Here is an 18,074-nt window from a genome sequence, read left to right on the forward strand (position 1 = left end):
ACCACCATGACTCTCATCCGCGTGTCTGGTCATCAGTCAGGCGCGCCTGCCTAACTGTGACTTTCCTTCCAAGCAGAAGCCCCCCATCCTCCCACTACCATACACCCCACAGTCTCACACAAACATACTCCACTCCCAACCTTCCAAGCAACCTTACCCCCCATCTCCATCAATTCCAATTACCGTCCCGCATGATAAGCCAACATGTCTAATTGGTATTCACACTACAAGACCTCCGTCACCGTCATCCTCCTAGTCCTCGTCCCCATCGTCGTCATCTGCAGCATCCTCGCCGTAGCCCTGGCCTGCTCGGAGTTCTGGAGCTCGCGCCGTCACCACGTCACCTGGGTCTTCTGCGTCAAGCCGCACGATCGCAAGGGCAAGCGCAACTCACCGGTTGATCTCGAGCAGGGCAGGAATTCGCCGGTCTATCGCGCTCCGCCGGCGTATCAGCAGCCGCTGAGGAGGGCAGATCAGATGTAAACCGCTTTTCGGGCTGCTGGATGTTCAGGGGTGGAGTGGAGGCAAGGTCAGCAGGAGATAGGCGAGCAGAGCATGAGATTTGAGTTGCTCGTCGCCTTGGGATAGCGACTACATCTACGATATCGATATGGGATTTTGGTTCGGGAAAAAAACTGTCAATGAATGGATGCTTTGGGTGTTTGGATTCTTCATGATGCAAAGAGGACGAGTGGATGGTCAGCCTCCCAACGCGGAGGGATGTCTGGAAATACGAATCTTCGAGTCTTGTGTGTCAGCGGTTCTTTTGCACATGCGCTGTCTTCGATTATCGAGCAGATGCGATGCTACTGATGCAGCTGGTCATCGATGACCGGATGTCTGGATGCTGCGGGTTTGGAAACCCGGACGCGACAATTGGTTTCGGACTGTTTCAAACTTGAGGGTTGGACCACCTGACTAGTCTATATCCATGGAGAACGACATGTCTACAACCAGTGAAGAGAAATTGCGCCTGTCTGTCATAAACAACTGTTGATGGATATGCGCCTATCATGGATGATGCCTTTGGCTCCAAGCGGATCTCCCGGGACTTTGTACCTGTTCTCGATGATGGTCTATGGCCTTATACTTCCTGTTTCCGTCACACTGGTTTGGATTGCAGCTTGAACGTGCTTCGTATATCGCAGGAACAGCTCCAATATGAACAGCTTCAGCCTAGGTCTGGCCATACGCCAGTCTGCCATCCATTTTGGGCGCATGGACGAACCAAGCCCAGCATGCTATTCATACCAAGAGTAAGGTTGACTATTTATGTACCTAGAATTCAGCTTCATATCATTCCGACAGGAGTATTATCCCCTAATGATACATCATTGACATGGTATAGAAAATGAGTAAGCAGCATTTATTAACAGGGTATCATGTGCTATAGACATCCAATCCTACCTACTTATATCCCCTCCTTCGTCCTGTGGCATTTTGCCTTCTTCATATTTTCTTTCCCTACTCTTATCCTCTTCCCCCTTTTCATCTCTCTCATCGCTTGCCCCCATCTTATCGCCTTCCCCCTTTTCATCTTCCTCCCCCATCTCATCACCCTCCCCATTCTCATTGCTCTCCCCCTCGCCCTTCTCAGCTTCCTCCCCATTCCCATCCCCACTCTCATATCCTCCCCCATCCTCCTCAACAAAATCCCTCAACCTCGGCGCATCCCCATCCCCCTCCCCCTCCCCATTCCCATTTCGACCCCAAACCGGCTCCCCATCGCCATCAAACTCCGCCCATCTAAAAAACCCACACCCCTTCCTCCCGGGCACGAACCCCGCATAACACATCCACATATACCTGCCGCGATTCTCCCGGTTACTGGTGCGCTGCGCGCACCGCAGGATCGTATGCGCGCCGCACCGACACCGCGGCGTGTTCCGCGGGTGCAGCGAGCTGCGGTACCACCGGTACGTGATGTTTATGCGGCGGTTGCCGGATACAGGGTGCGGGGAGATGGTGGGGGTCGGGGGGATGGCGTGTTTCCATTGTTCCTGCATGGAGGCGTGCATTATGAGGAGGGTGTTGTGGGGGAGATGCAGGGATATTTGGCCTGAGGGGGTGGATGGGGGAGTTGAAGGAGAGGGGAGGTGTGAGGGTGAAGCTATCTCACCATCCTCGGGAACGATTCTCCTCACGCGGAATTCGCGTTCCACGCCGAGACTCAAACTGCCAATGACGGCCTGAGGACCGAGATAGGTCAATTCATCCGAGTGAAAGCCGACACTCTCCGCGGGGCCATCGTAGCAGTTCACGAACGCGGCGTTGGGCTTCCACTCCTTCGAACTCTGGTATCTGAGCCTCTCGCCAAAGGGGTAAGTATCGCGGATCCGCGCCCTGATGGCCTCGTTCACGGTGTCCTGCACCTTGGGCGCGATGGCGCGCATGAGCGGCGTGATTTGCCGCACGTTGGACCGGTACGTGCCCCCGTACGTGTATTCGGAGGTGTGCTGGCGGTATTCCTCCGGAGTGGAGACGTACACGCTCGCCGAGTGCGGGCTTTGCACCGTGCGGTCGAAGAGCTGGAACTTGTACCGCGAGAAGTGCGGCGACTCGTTGAGGAGTTCTACGAGGAGCGCGTTGGCTTGGGCGGAAGGGAGGAAGTTGTGGATCACGGTGCAGGGGGTGTGGAGCGCTATGTCGGTGGGGGAGTAGAGGTGGAGGGTTTGGCCTTTTTTTGTGAGAGTTCTTTTGGTGGTGGTGGGTGTGAGTGTGAGAGTGGGTGGTTGGATGTGGGTGGTTAGGGATGTTTGGATGGCTGGGGTCCCTGGTGTTGCGCGCTTCTTGTTCGGATGGGCTTGGACGGCGGTGTTTTGGGCCGTGATCGTGGACGAGGCGGTTTCAACACAGCCGCCGCTGGAAACAAGGATCTCCATGAGTGTTTCTAGGGCCATCTCGGGGAATAGTGACATCAGCAGGGCGAGCTTCATGTCCGTGGCGTCTTCGTCTGTTGGTGGTGGGGGTAGGGGCGAGGCCGGAGGGCTCCGGGGCCTCTTCCGTGAGATGAATCGATCCATGGAGAGGCATCCAGTTCGATCTGAGCCCTCAGGTGGATCTGGTGGAGAGTTGATGAAGGTTAAAGTTGAAGGAAACCGGCTGGCACAGAAGATAGACATGACACTAGTCTCGAAGCAGCTAGCAGCACGTGGTTGCTCTCGAAATGGCCAATCAGGTGGCTGCGCTGCCAACAACGCGCCTCGACTATCGAATGTGGAATTGTGGATCGATGCGGAACGGAGTACTAAAGAATGACAACCCCCGCAGCCAGTGTCTAGTCTAACTTGATGACTCTGAACTTTACATGCCCGACCCGTCGGCTCCGTTTGCAGAATGAGAATAAGCGGACGATCAGAGCTGTCAGCCTGGCTGACATATATATGTGGGCCTTAACCACACCTTCATGATGAATTCCAGTCTTGAAACTCTCGCCCTTTACGAAAGACGGATTTTCGTGATGATCATGATGCAGCACCACGAAAAGCGAGTTGAAGTGATCGTGGTGGGTACAGGTATGTCAGCTTACGATGTGTCTTTCACTCCCTTCTCAGGGACTGACCGCTCCCTCCGACCGAACAGGAATCGGTGGTCTTGCAGCAGCCAAGACGTATCTCGAGCTGGCACCACAGACAAATCTACTCTTGCTGGAGGAGGTATAGCTCCCACGGCCATTCCCCAGCATCGGAACTAATACCTGCTGGCCAGCGAGCGGCCCTAGGCGGCGTATGGGCCGATAACTGCTACGAAGGCCTCCACACCAACAATCTCTACGGCTCGTATGAGTTTGCGGATTTCCCACTCGACCAGACCAAGTACAACGTCAAAGAGAATACCCACGTCCCGGCTCATGCTCTCAGACAGTACTTCAGCGACTTTGCAGATCATTTCGATATTCGTCGCCGGATTCGATTCAGTACTCGAGTACACAGGGTTGAGAAGATCGACGGAGGCTGGAAGGTTAAGACTGAAGGGGTTGATGATCCTGGTCGCTCGATTGTATACACGTGCGACAAGCTCATCATTTCCACCGGGATTTCCTCGAGACCAAATGATGTCTCTATCCCAGGACAGGGTGTTTTCGGGAGACCCGTCATGAACCATTCCCGGCTGGGGACGGAGGGCACTTCCTTGGCGCACGACCCACGGGTCAAGTCTGTCACCGTGATCGGTGCATCAAAGTATGGACACGATGTCGTCTATATGATGGCCTCTCAAGGAAAGCATGTGGACTGGGTCATCCGTAAGTCCGGAGGGGGTGCCGTGTGGATGGGCACCGCATGGGTGCCGTTTGGATGTTGGCGGGCAAAGAGAGAGGCCTTGACGACCACACGGTTTGTCACCTGGTTCAGTCCCTGCATATGGGGATCTTTTGATGGCTTTGGGTGGCTGAGACGGTTGCTTCATGGGACGAGGCTAGGGAGGTGGCTGGTACACCTGTTCTGGGAGAAGATGAGCGCAGATGTCGTTGAAGCTAATGGTTACCGAAAGGAAGAGCCGTTGAAGCATCTGGAGCCGGATGAAAGGTAGGACAATATCAAGCACATTGAGATTCGAATGCTCACAAACCAACTTACAGCTTTTTTTGGACTGCTCGTGTCGGGATCCTCACGTACCCCACAGACATTTATGACTTTGTTCGCTCAGGGCAAGTGAGAGTACTAAGGAAAGACATCTCCCATCTCTCCGAGGGTGGTCAGGTACATTTCTCCGACGGAGAATCTCTGCAGACCGATGCCCTTGTCCAAATAACCGGCTGGAAGCTGGGCTCGTCGATAAAATACGAGCCAGAGGGAATGGATGCCAGCCTTGGGATCCCAAGCAGCAACCTCAGCCCGGGAGAAAGATGTCTTTGGAAAGAGTTAGACAGTGCTGCAGAGAGCGAGATCCTGAATCAATTCCCATATTTGCGCCAGCAACCAGCAGCGAAGGCCCCATACCAGCCGGGCCTGAGTCCCTTCCGGCTCTATCGCGGTATAGCACCGCCTGGACTGACTGCGCAGGGCGACAACTCTCTCGCATTCATGAAGATGGTCCACAGCCCGAGCAACCCCATTATAGCCGAAATCCAGGCCCTTTGGGTATACGCCTATCTCAACAACAAGGTCTCGATTGCTCGACAGACTGTGTTCCATGACACCGCGCTGCTCAGCCGATATGGCAAGCTCCGGTATCCATGCGGCTTCTCGTCGTGGTATCCGGAGATAGTCTTCGACTCGATTCCCTACGTTGACATGCTTCTAACGGATCTCGGGCTCAGAAAATGGAGGAAAGCAACCTGGACTCGGGAGGTTTTCGAGGGATATACTGTTCGTGATTATCAGGGGATCAACCAGGAGTGGGCCAGAGCACAAAAGGGGGTGAGGCTCCAATCTAACTGACAGGTTCGATGGCACCGAATGAATCGCATCAATTCACTGGCATAAGCCTGACCAGCCAGGCAACCCACCTCCCCTTTTCGGACACGCAACGGTGCATGTGGTCCTACAACCAGGTCTCCCATCACCCACCCGGCGCGAAGGCGTAGCGGACAACAGTCTGCCTTACCAGCAGGCTCCTTCAGCCGGGGTTTCGAAGCCGGTCTGGGGAGGAGATACTCGTGTCACCAGCGATGGATGAACACTCATTTCTCTGAACGAGGCTGGCCTAGAAACAAGAGGGTCCTTTTTTATTTAATTCCCAAAGCTGTAGTGTTTTTTTATATAAGAAAGGATCTCAATATATAGGAGAGACGAAGGGTCGTTCAAACGATCATTTGCTTCTCTTTGTGCTTTGTAGCTGAGGCTGTGGTGTTGCTATCCGGATGCGCCTTTGGATAGCGGATGTATGGGGGGCCGCACACCAACCATATCTTAACACCCACCGGCTACCGGGTGGAATGACGTAGATATATTCTATCCTACTTGCTCAAACAGCTAGAATATCATCCCAACATCACAGCTGTAAATCCAATTCTTTTCTGTATACGAGCCAGAGAGGATGTATATATAACCCACTTACCTGCTGCCTTACCCATAAGGCAGCACACCCTCCCTCCCCCCTTCCCGCTTTCCGCCTTATACCCCAGGCACTCCACAATTCCTTCCCGTTCGCGCCCCACACCACCCGTAGTGCCTCACCAACAAGGCACCAACCTTCCTCTTTCGGAACCGCAATTGGAGATATAGATTCACTCTTCGCCTTTCCCAACAACCCACCCAGGCGCCGTGGCGCAGCGGTAATCAGTCTTGTGCTGCAGCAGCTCGGTTAATGCGTGCTGAGCTCACACGGATGCTTAGGGATTGGAATCCGAGTGCGAGATTGAAGACGGAAGTCGTCTGAGGCCCGCCCCCCTATAGGGGAGTTGCTGATAAAGAGGTACCGTGAATTCGAGAAGCCTAACGGACTCGGACTGGGACTTTTTTGGCGGGTTGAATAAATGGCCTGTTTGTTTGTTTGGTAAGTTTTAGCTTGCTTGGTGGGATTGGTCGGGGGGTGTATTCTTTTTTGGGGAAGGGGCTGTGTTGCTCTATACAAACGCGATTTCTTCGAGGGGATGCGCAGGTTGTGGCAGATCCGTCGCACCACACACATCAAGACTTGTCGAATCTAACAAGATTGGAAGTTTTCTTGCGCATGCACTCTATCTACATAGTATGTGCTTAATAATGCTGTATATTTTATCTTTATCTTTCTTATGCCAATCCCCCTTAAGGTTTACATCGTCCATCCATATCTGAGGACAGATTTACCCAGCTTTTTACCCCGGAACAGCCAACCGTGGTAAACCTTCTACGTAGCCGATAGATGCTGCTAGATGTAATCGTAGGATAACCTTGATGATGTGTTCCATATATTCGTTATATCGGTTGGGTATGGGAGGGAGAAGGCCCTGGGGTATATATATATGAAAGCGAGTATATGGGTTTTGTTGACTTAATTGATTGTGGCAGCTTGTAAGCGGTGGTAGAGATAGCGTCATAGTCCAGATCCATCCTTAGTACTCTTCATTTAAACATGTACTGGAATAGATCACCCGATATCAACAAAAGCCCTGCAGGAGCAGTCCTGCACCAGAAACACCATACCCAAGTCCGACAACCCGCCCATAAACCCCCATTTTACATCCCACCAACACCCCCATGCACCCAGCCCAATGCAAGAACCCAAAATTCCGACAGATCAACTCCACTGCCCGTTTCCAGTATACAACATATCGGGCCTATGATATCTCTTCAACCCACTCGCATCCCTCAACCCATCCATCACCTCCACCACAGCCGACAAAGCCACTCTCGTCCAGCCAGGGTACTCATGATCCGCGGGATTCGAGTCGCGTCTTCTCCGATCCGGGAAGTTCTCCTCCACCAGGATCACCGGACAGCCTGCATACGCATCTCCATCGTCCTCGATCGCCACCCTGCGCTTCACCTCCTCCACGGCCTGCAAAACCCCGTTATCAACAATGAGACATATCCTCAACCGCACCGGCAACTCGATCGACGGCAATGACAGATCCGCCCGCTTCCAATTGTGGAACGCCCCCCGGATATACTCCACATCAGCGCCGGAGTACTGCGTCTCGATGCTGAAGACCTTGGCCGAGTAGGTTGTCTCCAGCAGACGGAGGTGCTTGCGCGCACCGGGCAGACATCGCGGAATCGCTTTTTGGATCTCCGTGTTCAGCGCCCGGAGGAACAGGTGCACGAGGTGAGGCGACGACGACGTGTAGCTGGTCAGGTAGATGATCGGGCCCCAGGTGAGGGTCAGGAAATCGCGTTCCGGGCTGGGAGGGAGAGAGCGCAGGCCGGGCTGCGACCCCGTTTTGTAGATCTCGGTGGCGAGGAATTGCCAGGCTGGGGTGGTGTCTTGGTCTGATGCGCCGGAGCGCACTGTGCTTTTGGTGTCGGCGGACAGCATGGTGAGCTAGCTTAGTAGCTAAGCTAAGCTAGCTAGCTGTGTGAGACAGACATCTTGTCGCGACGGACCGGGTTACTGATTGATAGCGACGGGACTCGGAGACTTGGCGATGGCGTCACCGTGACATGCTTGACCTCCGGGAAGGGGTCTTTGTTGACATTGTGATACGAGATGCGAAGCATCAAAGAATTACTACTGATCGGGCTATCGATGCAGCATGTTTCAATCCAGTCAACGTCGACAGTTGTAAAGAGAGAAAAGCGCCGGCGATGTGGAGGACGCCCGCGAGGACGCCGATCTGCACGAGCGTGACAGCCAATCAACCCCCGAACCTCGGCACTTTGGCTGTCTCGCTCTCCCCGCACCGCAATTCATCAACGATCCGTCTTTCTCTCCTTCTCCAACCCTCCTGCCATGACATGATACACCTGTCCAACCACCCCCCCCCCCCCCCTCTTCCCTCTCGATAAAATATAATAAAATAAAATGCTTCACTTCCGCACCGAAGGCTACAACGGCAGCGCGGTCAAATACTCGCCCTTCTTCGACAACCGGCTAGCCGTCGCCTCATCCGCCAATTTCGGCCTGGTCGGCAATGGACGTCTCTACATCCTGGAACTGACGCCGAACGGCATCGTGCCCATGAAATGGTACCTCCCCTCTCCCCATCACCTCTTCATAAAACAGAACCAAACTGACAAACCAGGTTCACCACCCAAGACTCCCTCTACGACCTCGCATGGTCCGAGATCAACGAGAACCAAGTGCTCGCGGCCTCCGGCGACGGCAGTATCAAGCTGTTCGACAGCGGGGTGAACGAGTTCCCGGTGCAAAACTGGAAAGAACACAACCGCGAAGTGTTCAGCGTGCACTGGAACCTGGTGGCCAAGGACCGGTTCTGCTCGAGTAGCTGGGACGGCACCGTTCGCGTGTGGTCCCCGCACCGGCCGCACTCGCTGCTCACGCTCCCCACCCACAGCTGCACCTACGCGGCGTCGTTCTCGCCGCACTCGCCCGATATCCTCTCCTGCGTCACCTCCGATTCCTACCTGCGGCTGTTCGATCTCCGCACCCCTGCCTCCGCGTCGAATCACCTCACCCTGCAGATTCCCATCCATGCCGCCCCGCCGCCGCTTCCCGGCGTTGGTGCTGCCGCAGGTGTGCCGCACACCGTCTCGCCGCCTTCGGAGGCCCTCACCATGGACTGGAACAAGTATCGCCCCTCGACGATAGCCACTGCCGGCGTCGATCGGACCATTCGCACCTTCGACATCCGAGCCCCGCATCAGGGCCCGCAGGCCGTCATGCTGGGTCATGAATACGCCGTGAGGAAGTTGTCCTGGTCGCCGCATCTGTCGAATGTCTTGCTCAGTGCCAGTTACGATATGACATGTCGCGCGTGGAGCGATCAGTCTGCGCCCGGCGCTATCGGGGACGTGGATCTCATGCGCGCCGGCCCCGGGCCGAATATGGGCGTCGAGCTGGGTCGCATGGGTCAGCATACCGAGTTTGTGACCGGCGTGGATTGGTGCATGTTTGGCAGCGAGGGGTGGTGTGCGAGTGTGGGCTGGGATGAGAATTTGTATGTCTGGGATGTGAGGGCGTTGATGGGGTAGATTGGACTTTTACTGTTTGTTCTGTGGCTTGGCTTTGCTTTTCCTTTTCCTTTTTTTTTCTTCTTTTTTTCTTGTATTGGATATTATATTAGACTGCATGATACCATTGCTTGATGCATCGTTATGATTATTTGATGCTTGCCGGGGTTCCGAGGCATCTGGTGATATTTCTTTCTTTCTTCGTTTTTTTTTGTCTATGTATAACCAGTTCTTAAACTTCAACCAAGCCAGTCTATCATAATTTCATGGGACCCGATCGACCGTCAAGTCCCGGGCTCGAGGTACAAGAATCGACATATTGATGTCCCTGGACCACTCTATATAACCTATACCGTGACTTTCATCGCAGTTTCCACCCATTTTCCAAGCCCAATCCTCCCAGATATCATCATCATGATCATGAGCATCAATCTATCACATCACATCCCATCCCATCAGTGGGCTCACAGAAATAAAAAAAAAAACAAAACCAAAAACCCGGGTATATAATCCCCCCCCACCCCCAACCCCCAAACCACTTTCCAAAAATAAACAAATCATTTCGCCAACCTCGCCTCCATCTTCCTCCTCTCCGCATCCCTCACCCCCGCAATCTCCTCCCGACTCGCATCAAACGCCACATGCACCTGATTGAACGGATTCTCCTCACTCTTCTCGAACTCCTTCCGCACGAGCTCGATGCGCTGCTGTCTACGCAGGCCGGGATTCTCCGTCTCGATCTCGGGCAGCCTCCGGGCCTCGAACGCCGCATACGCCGCCTTGAACCGTCTCTCGGGGTGTCGGTCGACCTTGCTCGCGTCCTTCGAGCCCGTCAGCGACAGCGCGTCCAGGGCGTTGTCGATTCCGGACGCGTTCAGCGCCGTCGCCTTGCGCGACGCCGGCGTCGAGTCGTCCAGCTGGCTCAGGTCCAGCGTGCCCCGGCTGGGTCCGGCGTTCTTCTTCGCCGCGGATTTCGCCCCGCTGTTCTTGGGTTTCGAGGGCTGGGAGGCTTCTTCGGCGGCGAGCATCGCGTCGCGTTCGGCTTTCTTGCGTGCCGCATCGGCCTTTTTGGATTCGGCGTCTTCTCTGTTTTGGGGAGGGGGTTAGGGGGTGGGGTTGCTTTGGAGGGGGTGGTGGGGTGGGGGTTTGGGATGGGTGGGATGGGTGAAAAGAGGGTAGAGGGTAGAGGGTAGCGGAGGGCAGGGAAGAACCTACTTCTTAGCATTACTCTTCGAGCCCTTGGCCCATTGCTTATCCTCCTCGGCAGCGCGCTTAGAATCCTCCGCGGCCTTCTTGGAGGCAGCGGCGTCGGCCTTCTGTATTTTTTGGGAAGATGGTTTGTTAGTCGCGGGGGCGGGGTAATCGGGATTTATTCGTATGAGGAATGACGTACGCGGGCCTGGCCAGCTGCCTTCTTGGAGTTCTCGCCGGCGGCTTTCTTGCCTCCCATTTTATGTGGTATGATAGAGATGAGATGAGAGGGGATGGGAGAGAGGGAGAGAGGGGAGAGAGAGTGTGTGAGCAAAAGACAGAGGGGGGGAATAAAGTGGAAAGAAGAGGAAGAGAAGGAAATGGAAGAAGGCGAGGCGGCAAAGGATGTCATCCTATGGCGGGAGGTGCTGGGCCGGCGGTGGAGCGATGACTAAGAGGATCCATTTACTTCCATTTACGGTTGAAGCCCTGTTTGTTTTATATGTATTGAGTATCTATCTAGCCAGGAAATATGAGAGGGAAGGAGAATAGTAATAACTAATAATTACGTGTGTAAAAGTGTAAGTGAGTGAAGAATGTGTTTCTCAGAAACTGCTGTTTTTGGTATTTTGAACTTTCCAGTAAGATATATTAAGTACAGACATCATGTCGTGTTGTGTCAGGTGACGGACGGACGGTGTATTCATTCAACCCAACCCCTTCACGTCCTCCCTTTCTCAGTTCTCAGTTCTCAGTTCTCACTTTTTTTCTGGGACCCTCTGACTTGTCTCGCCTCCCCTGTCAGGCTGTCAGTGTCAACCAGTTCTCTTTCTTCTTATTCTTACCCATATCCCTATCCGTTTCTCGAGTCGTGTTCTGTCGCTTGGGACAATTTGATATCGTGACTGGCCATACCGATCGAAAGGGGGAAAAAAGAAGTAAAAGCAAACTTTGAAAAAAAAAAAAAAGAAGAGATAAAAAAAAGGCCAAGCAGAACAAGAGAGAAGAAAAGCCACCACCTCACCCCAAGTCCAACTACAATCTCATCTCCCAAGTCCCCTTCTCCCACATCTTGATTCCCGAGATATCCTCGATCTTCAGATTGACGCGCGTGTTGACCTCAATGCCGATCATGATCCCGACGTCCTCCTCCCCCTCCGCCATGCTGAAGGCCGTGTTGGCGGGGAGGTAGTCGGTCAGGGTCGGACTGCCGATCGCGGCCTCCTCGACATCGAGCACGTCCGCGTCGGCGAGATGGGCCACCCGTCCCTTGATCTGGATGGCGGAGTTGGCAACCGGTCCGTACATGATATAGCACATGGCCACGTACTCGATGCGGAGGTGCGAGAAGTGCAGGATGCTGTCGACCAGGCTGGACTGCACCTCGCGCAGCATGCTCGAGCACATGTCGGCGCGGTGCCAGAAGAGTTGCAGCGCTACCAGGGAGGTCATGCCGCCGATCTGCTGGATGATGTAGTGCTGGCAAGGGTGAAGGTGAGATTGTGGTGACTGTGAGGGTTGGGAGATCGGAGACTTACAAGACTGTTCGTGCAGATGGGAAGACCCAACTCGATCAGACTGGTTCCGTGGTGGGTGATCAGCTGGACGCTTCGCGCATCGGCGGCCCAGTTGTTGGTGTCGTCGTTACGGATAACCAGGCGACGGAGGTGGTGGATGTGTCTGGCCAGGATGTCTTTTCGGATGCTGACGATCGTGATGGTCGATTTGGCCGCCAGGGACTCGACCTTAGAGGAGCTGCTGCGCTCGAACAGGAACAGTTCGGTGATCCTTTCCATGCTGCCGACGAAAGACATGAACGCGGGCGTGACGTTGTCCGTGTGGATGGATGTCAGCTGCAGGGTACGCATCTGGTTGAAGCGCTTCAGCAGAACCCACAGGTGGCCTTGCGGGCCGACGTTGAGCAGGGACAGGTGTCGTAGGGCGAACATGTCCACCGCGTGGCTGAGCACGATGGGAGTCACCGGGATGAGGTGGATCGACAGCCGCTCCAGCGGGATACCATGAGTATTCTGGATGTACTCCTCGAGGGTCTTGTCGAACGAAGGCCCGGGCTCCTTAGCCAGACCACCGCGGACTGGCTGCTTCCCTTTGACGTCTTTGGGGATCTGCAGCTTGCCTAGTTCTGCGGTGGCCTGCATCGGTTTCTTACCCTTGCAGTCCTCCACCGGATGATAAACCTCCGCATCGTCGTCCAGAAACTCCTGGTCCTCCCCTTCACTCTCGATGACATCAGGATACTCCATGTCGATGAAATCCGTCGGATCCGACTCTTTCTGCTTGACGCTCGGAGCAACGAAAGGGTGCAGTTTGCTGCTGCTGGCCAGAGTAGGCTGAGGCGGAGCGTTGAAGTCAGGAACCGATTTGTTCTCCAGCGCCGCGTCAGACAGTGAGGTCTTCTTGTGCTGAGGATGCCGTCCAAGGTACTGGCTCGTCGCCTTATCCAGCTTGGTCAGCACCTGGAGAATGCTCGTGCTTTCGGAGTTGACGACCATCATTCTCGGCAGGATGCGCGACAGAGAGCGCAGAGAGCGGACGAACTTGCGGTCCTGCACCTCCTCGGGCATGGGAGTGTACTGCGTGTACGTGCCTTGGAACTCGCTCTCCAGAGCCTTCTCCAACCCCATGTCCTTACGACTCGAATCGCACACCTTGAAGATATACGACAGAACCAACTCCTGAATGAGTCGTTCGCGACGGATAATCGGATCGGGGGGGAGGGGAGGGTTCGCGGGCGCCACCGGGGACAACAGCTGCTCCAGGGTAGTGTTTGAGAGCTGGCCGTTCATCATGAACCCTTCTTGCGCGGAGAGTTCAACGTGGGCGGTGTTGCCCAGGGTTCTCTTGCGGGATCTCTTCGCCAGCTCGTCCGAGAACGACAGCTCCAGCGACTTCAGCGTCGACGAGCACTGCGAGATGCACTGCGAGAGCTCCAGCAAGACTTTCAGGTCCTCGATTTCCAGCACCGCGAGACTCTTCAGTCCAGAGAACCGCGACAGCGTCTGCGTGTTGCGCGCCTGCCCGAGTTCTCGCAGGATCTGAGCCTCCACGGTGGGGGAGATGTTCTGAGACAGCGGAGTGGGCAGGTTGTTCTCGCTGAAGTGGTAATGCGCTGCCCGCAGCATCTTCCCGATCACGAGCTCTGCAGATGCGACTCGCTGACGCACCGGAAGACGAAGACGAACGTTCGTCAGCTCAGGAATCTTGCCGAGCGCCCTGAACACGGAGGGAGTGAGCTCGAGACGGATGTCCCAGCTAGAATGGGTGAGCAACGACCAAACCAACCGGAACAAACAAAAGGAGAAAGAAAGAAAGAAAGAAAGAAAACTCACTCAAATCTTCTCAACCCCCCCGTCCTACTAAGTGTGATCGCCACCAAAGCGCCCAAAAACCTGCCCGTCTCAGACGTCTGCTCCGGCTTCTTGCTCAAAACGGGCTGTTTGTCCGACTCGAAACGCGGGATCTGCTTGACCGCGAGCGTCTTGATCAGGTCCCCGTACTTCTGGTTGCTGCTGTTCACGGCCTCCATCATGCCGGTGAAGCGGGCCAGAGAGCGCTGGGTCAGGATGGGGTCGTCGTGGTGGATGACGTGGAAGAGACTCTCGTACATCACGGCGGTCGCGAGGCCATGGAACTTCTTGCAGACACTGGAGAGGTTGTAGAGGCTGCGTTCGCCGGTCTGGGAATGGTTAATGAGGTGAGATGAGATGAGGTGAGGTGAGGTGAGGGTTTTTTTTTGTGAAGCATCGAACAAGGAGCAAGGAGCAGCGGGGCTAACTTACAATCTCAAAGATAGTCACCAGGATTTCAGAGGGGAGGCCAGCGAGACCGGGCTTGGATATCTTGGTTTCGCGCTGGGGGTTGGCATTGGGTTCGGGGTTGGGATTGAGGTTGGCATTGATATTGGCGTCCATCATGACCGCGCTTTCTCACTTGAGATCTCACAGACCGCGGCGACAAGATCAGGATAATAGCGGTTACGCAAGATAGTGAAGATCCAAGCAGCACTTCACACTATCTATCCGATAGATATACCGCACGTTGCCTTGGTATCAATTGTCGAAGCAGATATAACGCGTGGAAACAAAAGAAGATAGATTGATAGTAGAGGAGACAAAATAAATAACAAAGAGGAGGAAGAAGAAGAGGAAGAAGAAGAGAGAAACAGAAGAAGTACTTCCTCGTACCAGCGGATTTCAGCTCAATCCATTCACTGGGGGTTCCCGAATTGGGATTGGCGCGAGGTCTACTTATCTTCCAGTTTGAGTGAGTGTACTCTAGAGATGCCATTCACTGATTTGGAACTTGATTGTATGTACAGTATGTTTGGAATTACTTACTTGCTTACTTACTTACTTGCTTACTTACTTACTTGCTTGCTTTGTGTGTATGTATGTATGTCACTGTAAATAGATATTCACGGCTGCATGGAGAATCCAGGATGTTGATATTATATTCTATTATATTCTATTATGATTATACACAGAATAAAACCCCGACCCGACTGACGATATACAACACAACCCCCCCCCCCTTAAACCCCCCCGCCTAACCCAACATACCAGCCACCCTATACACTCCACCTGACAGATCAAAAAGACCACTCGGCTAAAAAGGTGTCCAGACAGGTACGGTGGTACCTAAGTAGACGTAATACTGAATGATGATACTGGGTTTGACATCACCGGCCACTCATCCACCCCATCCAAGACCGCAATGGCCAACCCCCCCGAATGATGCATCTGAATATGACAATGCAGCAACCAAGGCCCCGGATTCTGGACGAAATACCTTATAGCCAACCAAGCGGGACCATCCACGGACGCCGGCGAAACAGCCGTGTCGCGCAGGGGCGGATTCACCAGGTTGAACCGCTCGGGGATAGACCGCATCGCGTCTGCGACGGACGCCCAGACGAAGGGCTCGGTCCCGGAGCCGATGACGAAGTACTTGTTGGAGTGCTTGTGGAAGGGGTGTTGCGGCTGGCCGGCGGTGGTGATGTTGATGATGATGTCGACCCAGGTGGAGTTGAGGGTCGTGAGGGCGTATTGCGCGGGGATGGCGCTGAGGTTGAAGAGCTCGGGGGGACTGAGAAGGTCGTTGTTGGGCGAGTAGCTCGTGTTGCCGAGGGTCCAGGTGTAGGAGGTGTTGATGGTGGCGACGTTGAGGATGTGGGTTTGGGTGGTGTCGGGGGAGGGGGTGAGGATGGGAAAGGGGATGATGGCGCTGTCGTTTAGGAAGGTGGTTGTTGCGGTGGCGTTGAGGGCGGATGGGGTGATGTAGGGTTGGGAGGAGGAGGAGGAGGCCTTGGAGGAGGTGTTGTATGAAAGAAGGGCAGTCCCGTTGATGAGCTGGTTGGCGTACGAATTGGCCGCGCGGATGGTATATTCTGTTGTATCTTCTGCAGCCAGAGGATCCGACTTCAGCTTCACCAGCACCGAGTACCGCGCCCCGATGGGCACGGTGATTGCCTCGACAAGAACCGGCTCGACGTAGCGGCCATCCACGGCGTAGACATACATCGGGTGCTCGTCGATCGAGAAGACCAGCGCCGTGGACCCGGCCATGCTGATGAGGTCGAAGCTGGCATATCGCGACGCAGCCTCGACATGGAAGACTTCCGTGGGGCCTTCGCTCGGCGTGCAGCCCTCGTAGTAGCCCCGGGGCGCTTGGCTGAGGTCGAGCGCATACGCCCCCACGAAGGATGCCGTGGGCGGCATGCATCTGTGGACTCCCCGGTTAGCATGCATTGACAACAAACCCCTGGATGATATGATTGATTGATATTCAGGATATTCCTCTCACCCCATATCCGTCAACTCTCCCCCCTCCAAAAACCCCCTCTGCGCGTCGGTCGTCAGCGCCTGAATCGTCTCCCGAGACGGACACACCACCGAGCCCTTGCCATTGATCAACACCGAACTGGCACAGTAGCCGTTCAGCCCGGACGCCATCTCGATCTGCAGGAACTCCTCCGACGTGAACGCCCGCCAATCCGTCAGCATGATGGGTTGCGTCTTCTTCTCCGCGTCCCGCATGGCCTGTAGCTCGTGGCTCTGAGCTTGATTCGTAGCAATGAGATGAAACGGCCGCTCGACCGACTCCCGAGGCTCGATGTAGATGGGTCCGTACAGCCCGTCATCGATCTGAGCCCGCGTGTGTGCGTGGTAGATGTACGCGCCGTAGTCGGAGGCCGTCCACTTGTAGAGGAACTGATCGCCCGGCTGGATCTCCGTCTGCGAGAGGCCGGGGACGCCGTCGGACCAGGGGGTGTTTTGTTGTTGGATGCCTAGATTAGATGATATTTGTTAGTATAGCACTCTTACTTCCTTCCTTCCTTGGAGGGTATAATATAATAGCGAAACAGGATAGGAAAAAAGAGGGGAGACAACAAACCATGAAAATGCACCGTCGTCCCAAACGGCAACGAATTATTCACCAAGAACTCAACCTCATCGTCCTGCTTCAGTCGCAACGCGGGGCCCGGAAGCTGTCCATTGCTCAGGATGGCCTTTCGCACGGCCCCGGCCACTTCCACGTCTTCCCATGTGAGGTCCAGTTCGAACTGGACGACTCGGCTGGATGCCCAGGGGATGAGGAGAGAGAGGGATAACAGGAACAGGGCCAGCCTGTTTCTGGGGGGGAGGATCATATTGTTGGAAGTTGGAAATTGCAACCAGGAGAATATGATAAGGGAAGATGGGAAATTTATACAAGAAGGAAAGATACACCAGATATCAGGTCAAGGGGGGTATGTACAGGACCTTTCCAGATGCTGGGGTTTCATTCTAGCGTCTACATTGGGGGGGTTTTATACCGCTAGACACAATTGAACCGAGGCTATCGGTGACGACGACAGCAATGACGATGGCAACGATGGCGGGCACGGCTGAGGACAAGAAAGAACGAAAGAAAGACAGAAAGAAGAAAAGGCAAGGGATACAAGACCCATTCGATGCGGCGACAACATCGGGCGATTCCATAGTACCTACTATAGATACTATAACTAGTTCATGGGTCAGAGAACCGGATCTATCATATTCCTGTGCAGAAGATTCGGCATTACTTTTGATATCCGTGTAAATCCCTCGCATCTTGCAGGAACGGGCAACGAACTTTAACTTGCCTTCTTAGTACGGGGAAGAGCACGGCAGCAGCAGCATGCATGAAGCATACCGATAGGTAGGTAGGTAGGTAGGTAGGTAGGTAGGTATAAGAGGGGTGACAGACATGTACCTCCTACTTACCTCACCTATAGGCGATTTAGAGCACGGAGACGGGTCAGGTGCCCTGCATTTTTTCATCGATCTTGGAGACAGCTTTTCGTACGGGCTTGCATTCATGTTGGGGTTGAGCTGGAAGATAGGATAG

The 18,074-nt window shown here is 54.4% G+C and overlaps 7 protein-coding genes across 7 annotated transcripts; 2 read left to right on the forward strand and 5 right to left on the reverse strand.

Annotated features, from left to right (window-relative positions):
* Positions 1 to 1,176: 1,176 nt before the first annotated feature.
* Positions 1,177 to 3,023, reverse strand: BO70DRAFT_368657 (putative CUE domain protein; the record flags this gene model as incomplete). Its single annotated transcript, XM_025544636.1, has 2 exons — positions 1,177 to 1,241; positions 1,622 to 3,023. 2 exons carry the CDS (start codon positions 3,021 to 3,023, stop codon positions 1,177 to 1,179), a joined length of 1,467 nt encoding a protein of 488 aa, XP_025402907.1.
* A 301-nt stretch (positions 3,024 to 3,324) lies between these two features.
* BO70DRAFT_426467 (dimethylaniline monooxygenase) lies at positions 3,325 to 5,729 on the forward strand. Its single transcript, XM_025547789.1, has 4 exons — positions 3,325 to 3,515; positions 3,583 to 3,656; positions 3,709 to 4,526; positions 4,580 to 5,729. The coding sequence occupies exons 1-4, from the start codon at positions 3,407 to 3,409 to the stop codon at positions 5,379 to 5,381; spliced, it is 1,803 nt and encodes a 600-aa protein (XP_025402908.1). The 5' UTR covers positions 3,325 to 3,406; the 3' UTR covers positions 5,382 to 5,729.
* Positions 5,730 to 7,116: 1,387 nt separating this feature from the next.
* On the reverse strand, positions 7,117 to 8,140 carry BO70DRAFT_359061 (uncharacterized protein). The gene has a single exon (XM_025542451.1). It carries the CDS (start codon positions 7,897 to 7,899, stop codon positions 7,162 to 7,164), a length of 738 nt encoding a protein of 245 aa, XP_025402909.1. The 5' UTR covers positions 7,900 to 8,140; the 3' UTR covers positions 7,117 to 7,161.
* Positions 8,141 to 8,354: 214 nt separating this feature from the next.
* On the forward strand, positions 8,355 to 9,825 carry pex7 (putative peroxisome biosynthesis protein (Peroxine-7)). The gene is made up of 2 exons (XM_025538065.1): positions 8,355 to 8,549; positions 8,606 to 9,825. Exons 1-2 carry the CDS (start codon positions 8,386 to 8,388, stop codon positions 9,513 to 9,515), a joined length of 1,074 nt encoding a protein of 357 aa, XP_025402910.1. The 5' UTR covers positions 8,355 to 8,385; the 3' UTR covers positions 9,516 to 9,825.
* Positions 9,826 to 10,051: 226 nt separating this feature from the next.
* BO70DRAFT_393268 (DUF1014 domain protein) lies at positions 10,052 to 10,944 on the reverse strand (the record flags this gene model as incomplete). Its single annotated transcript, XM_025546350.1, has 3 exons — positions 10,052 to 10,580; positions 10,710 to 10,810; positions 10,888 to 10,944. The coding sequence occupies 3 exons, from the start codon at positions 10,942 to 10,944 to the stop codon at positions 10,052 to 10,054; spliced, it is 687 nt and encodes a 228-aa protein (XP_025402911.1).
* A 719-nt stretch (positions 10,945 to 11,663) lies between these two features.
* On the reverse strand, positions 11,664 to 14,617 carry BO70DRAFT_426470 (F-box protein; the record flags this gene model as incomplete). Its single annotated transcript, XM_025547790.1, has 4 exons — positions 11,664 to 12,164; positions 12,224 to 13,958; positions 14,036 to 14,382; positions 14,486 to 14,617. The coding sequence occupies 4 exons, from the start codon at positions 14,615 to 14,617 to the stop codon at positions 11,721 to 11,723; spliced, it is 2,658 nt and encodes an 885-aa protein (XP_025402912.1). The 3' UTR covers positions 11,664 to 11,720.
* A 663-nt stretch (positions 14,618 to 15,280) lies between these two features.
* On the reverse strand, positions 15,281 to 17,455 carry BO70DRAFT_426471 (putative L-ascorbate oxidase). The gene is made up of 3 exons (XM_025547791.1): positions 17,100 to 17,455; positions 16,509 to 16,992; positions 15,281 to 16,427 (listed from the first exon to the last, which is right to left on the reverse strand). Exons 1-3 carry the CDS (start codon positions 17,353 to 17,355, stop codon positions 15,344 to 15,346), a joined length of 1,824 nt encoding a protein of 607 aa, XP_025402913.1. The 5' UTR covers positions 17,356 to 17,455; the 3' UTR covers positions 15,281 to 15,343.
* Between the last annotated feature and the right edge of the window lie 619 nt (positions 17,456 to 18,074).

This window comes from Aspergillus heteromorphus (genome assembly GCF_003184545.1).
Source record: "Aspergillus heteromorphus CBS 117.55 chromosome Unknown BO70scaffold_3, whole genome shotgun sequence".
NCBI lineage: Eukaryota > Fungi > Ascomycota > Eurotiomycetes > Eurotiales > Aspergillaceae > Aspergillus > Aspergillus heteromorphus.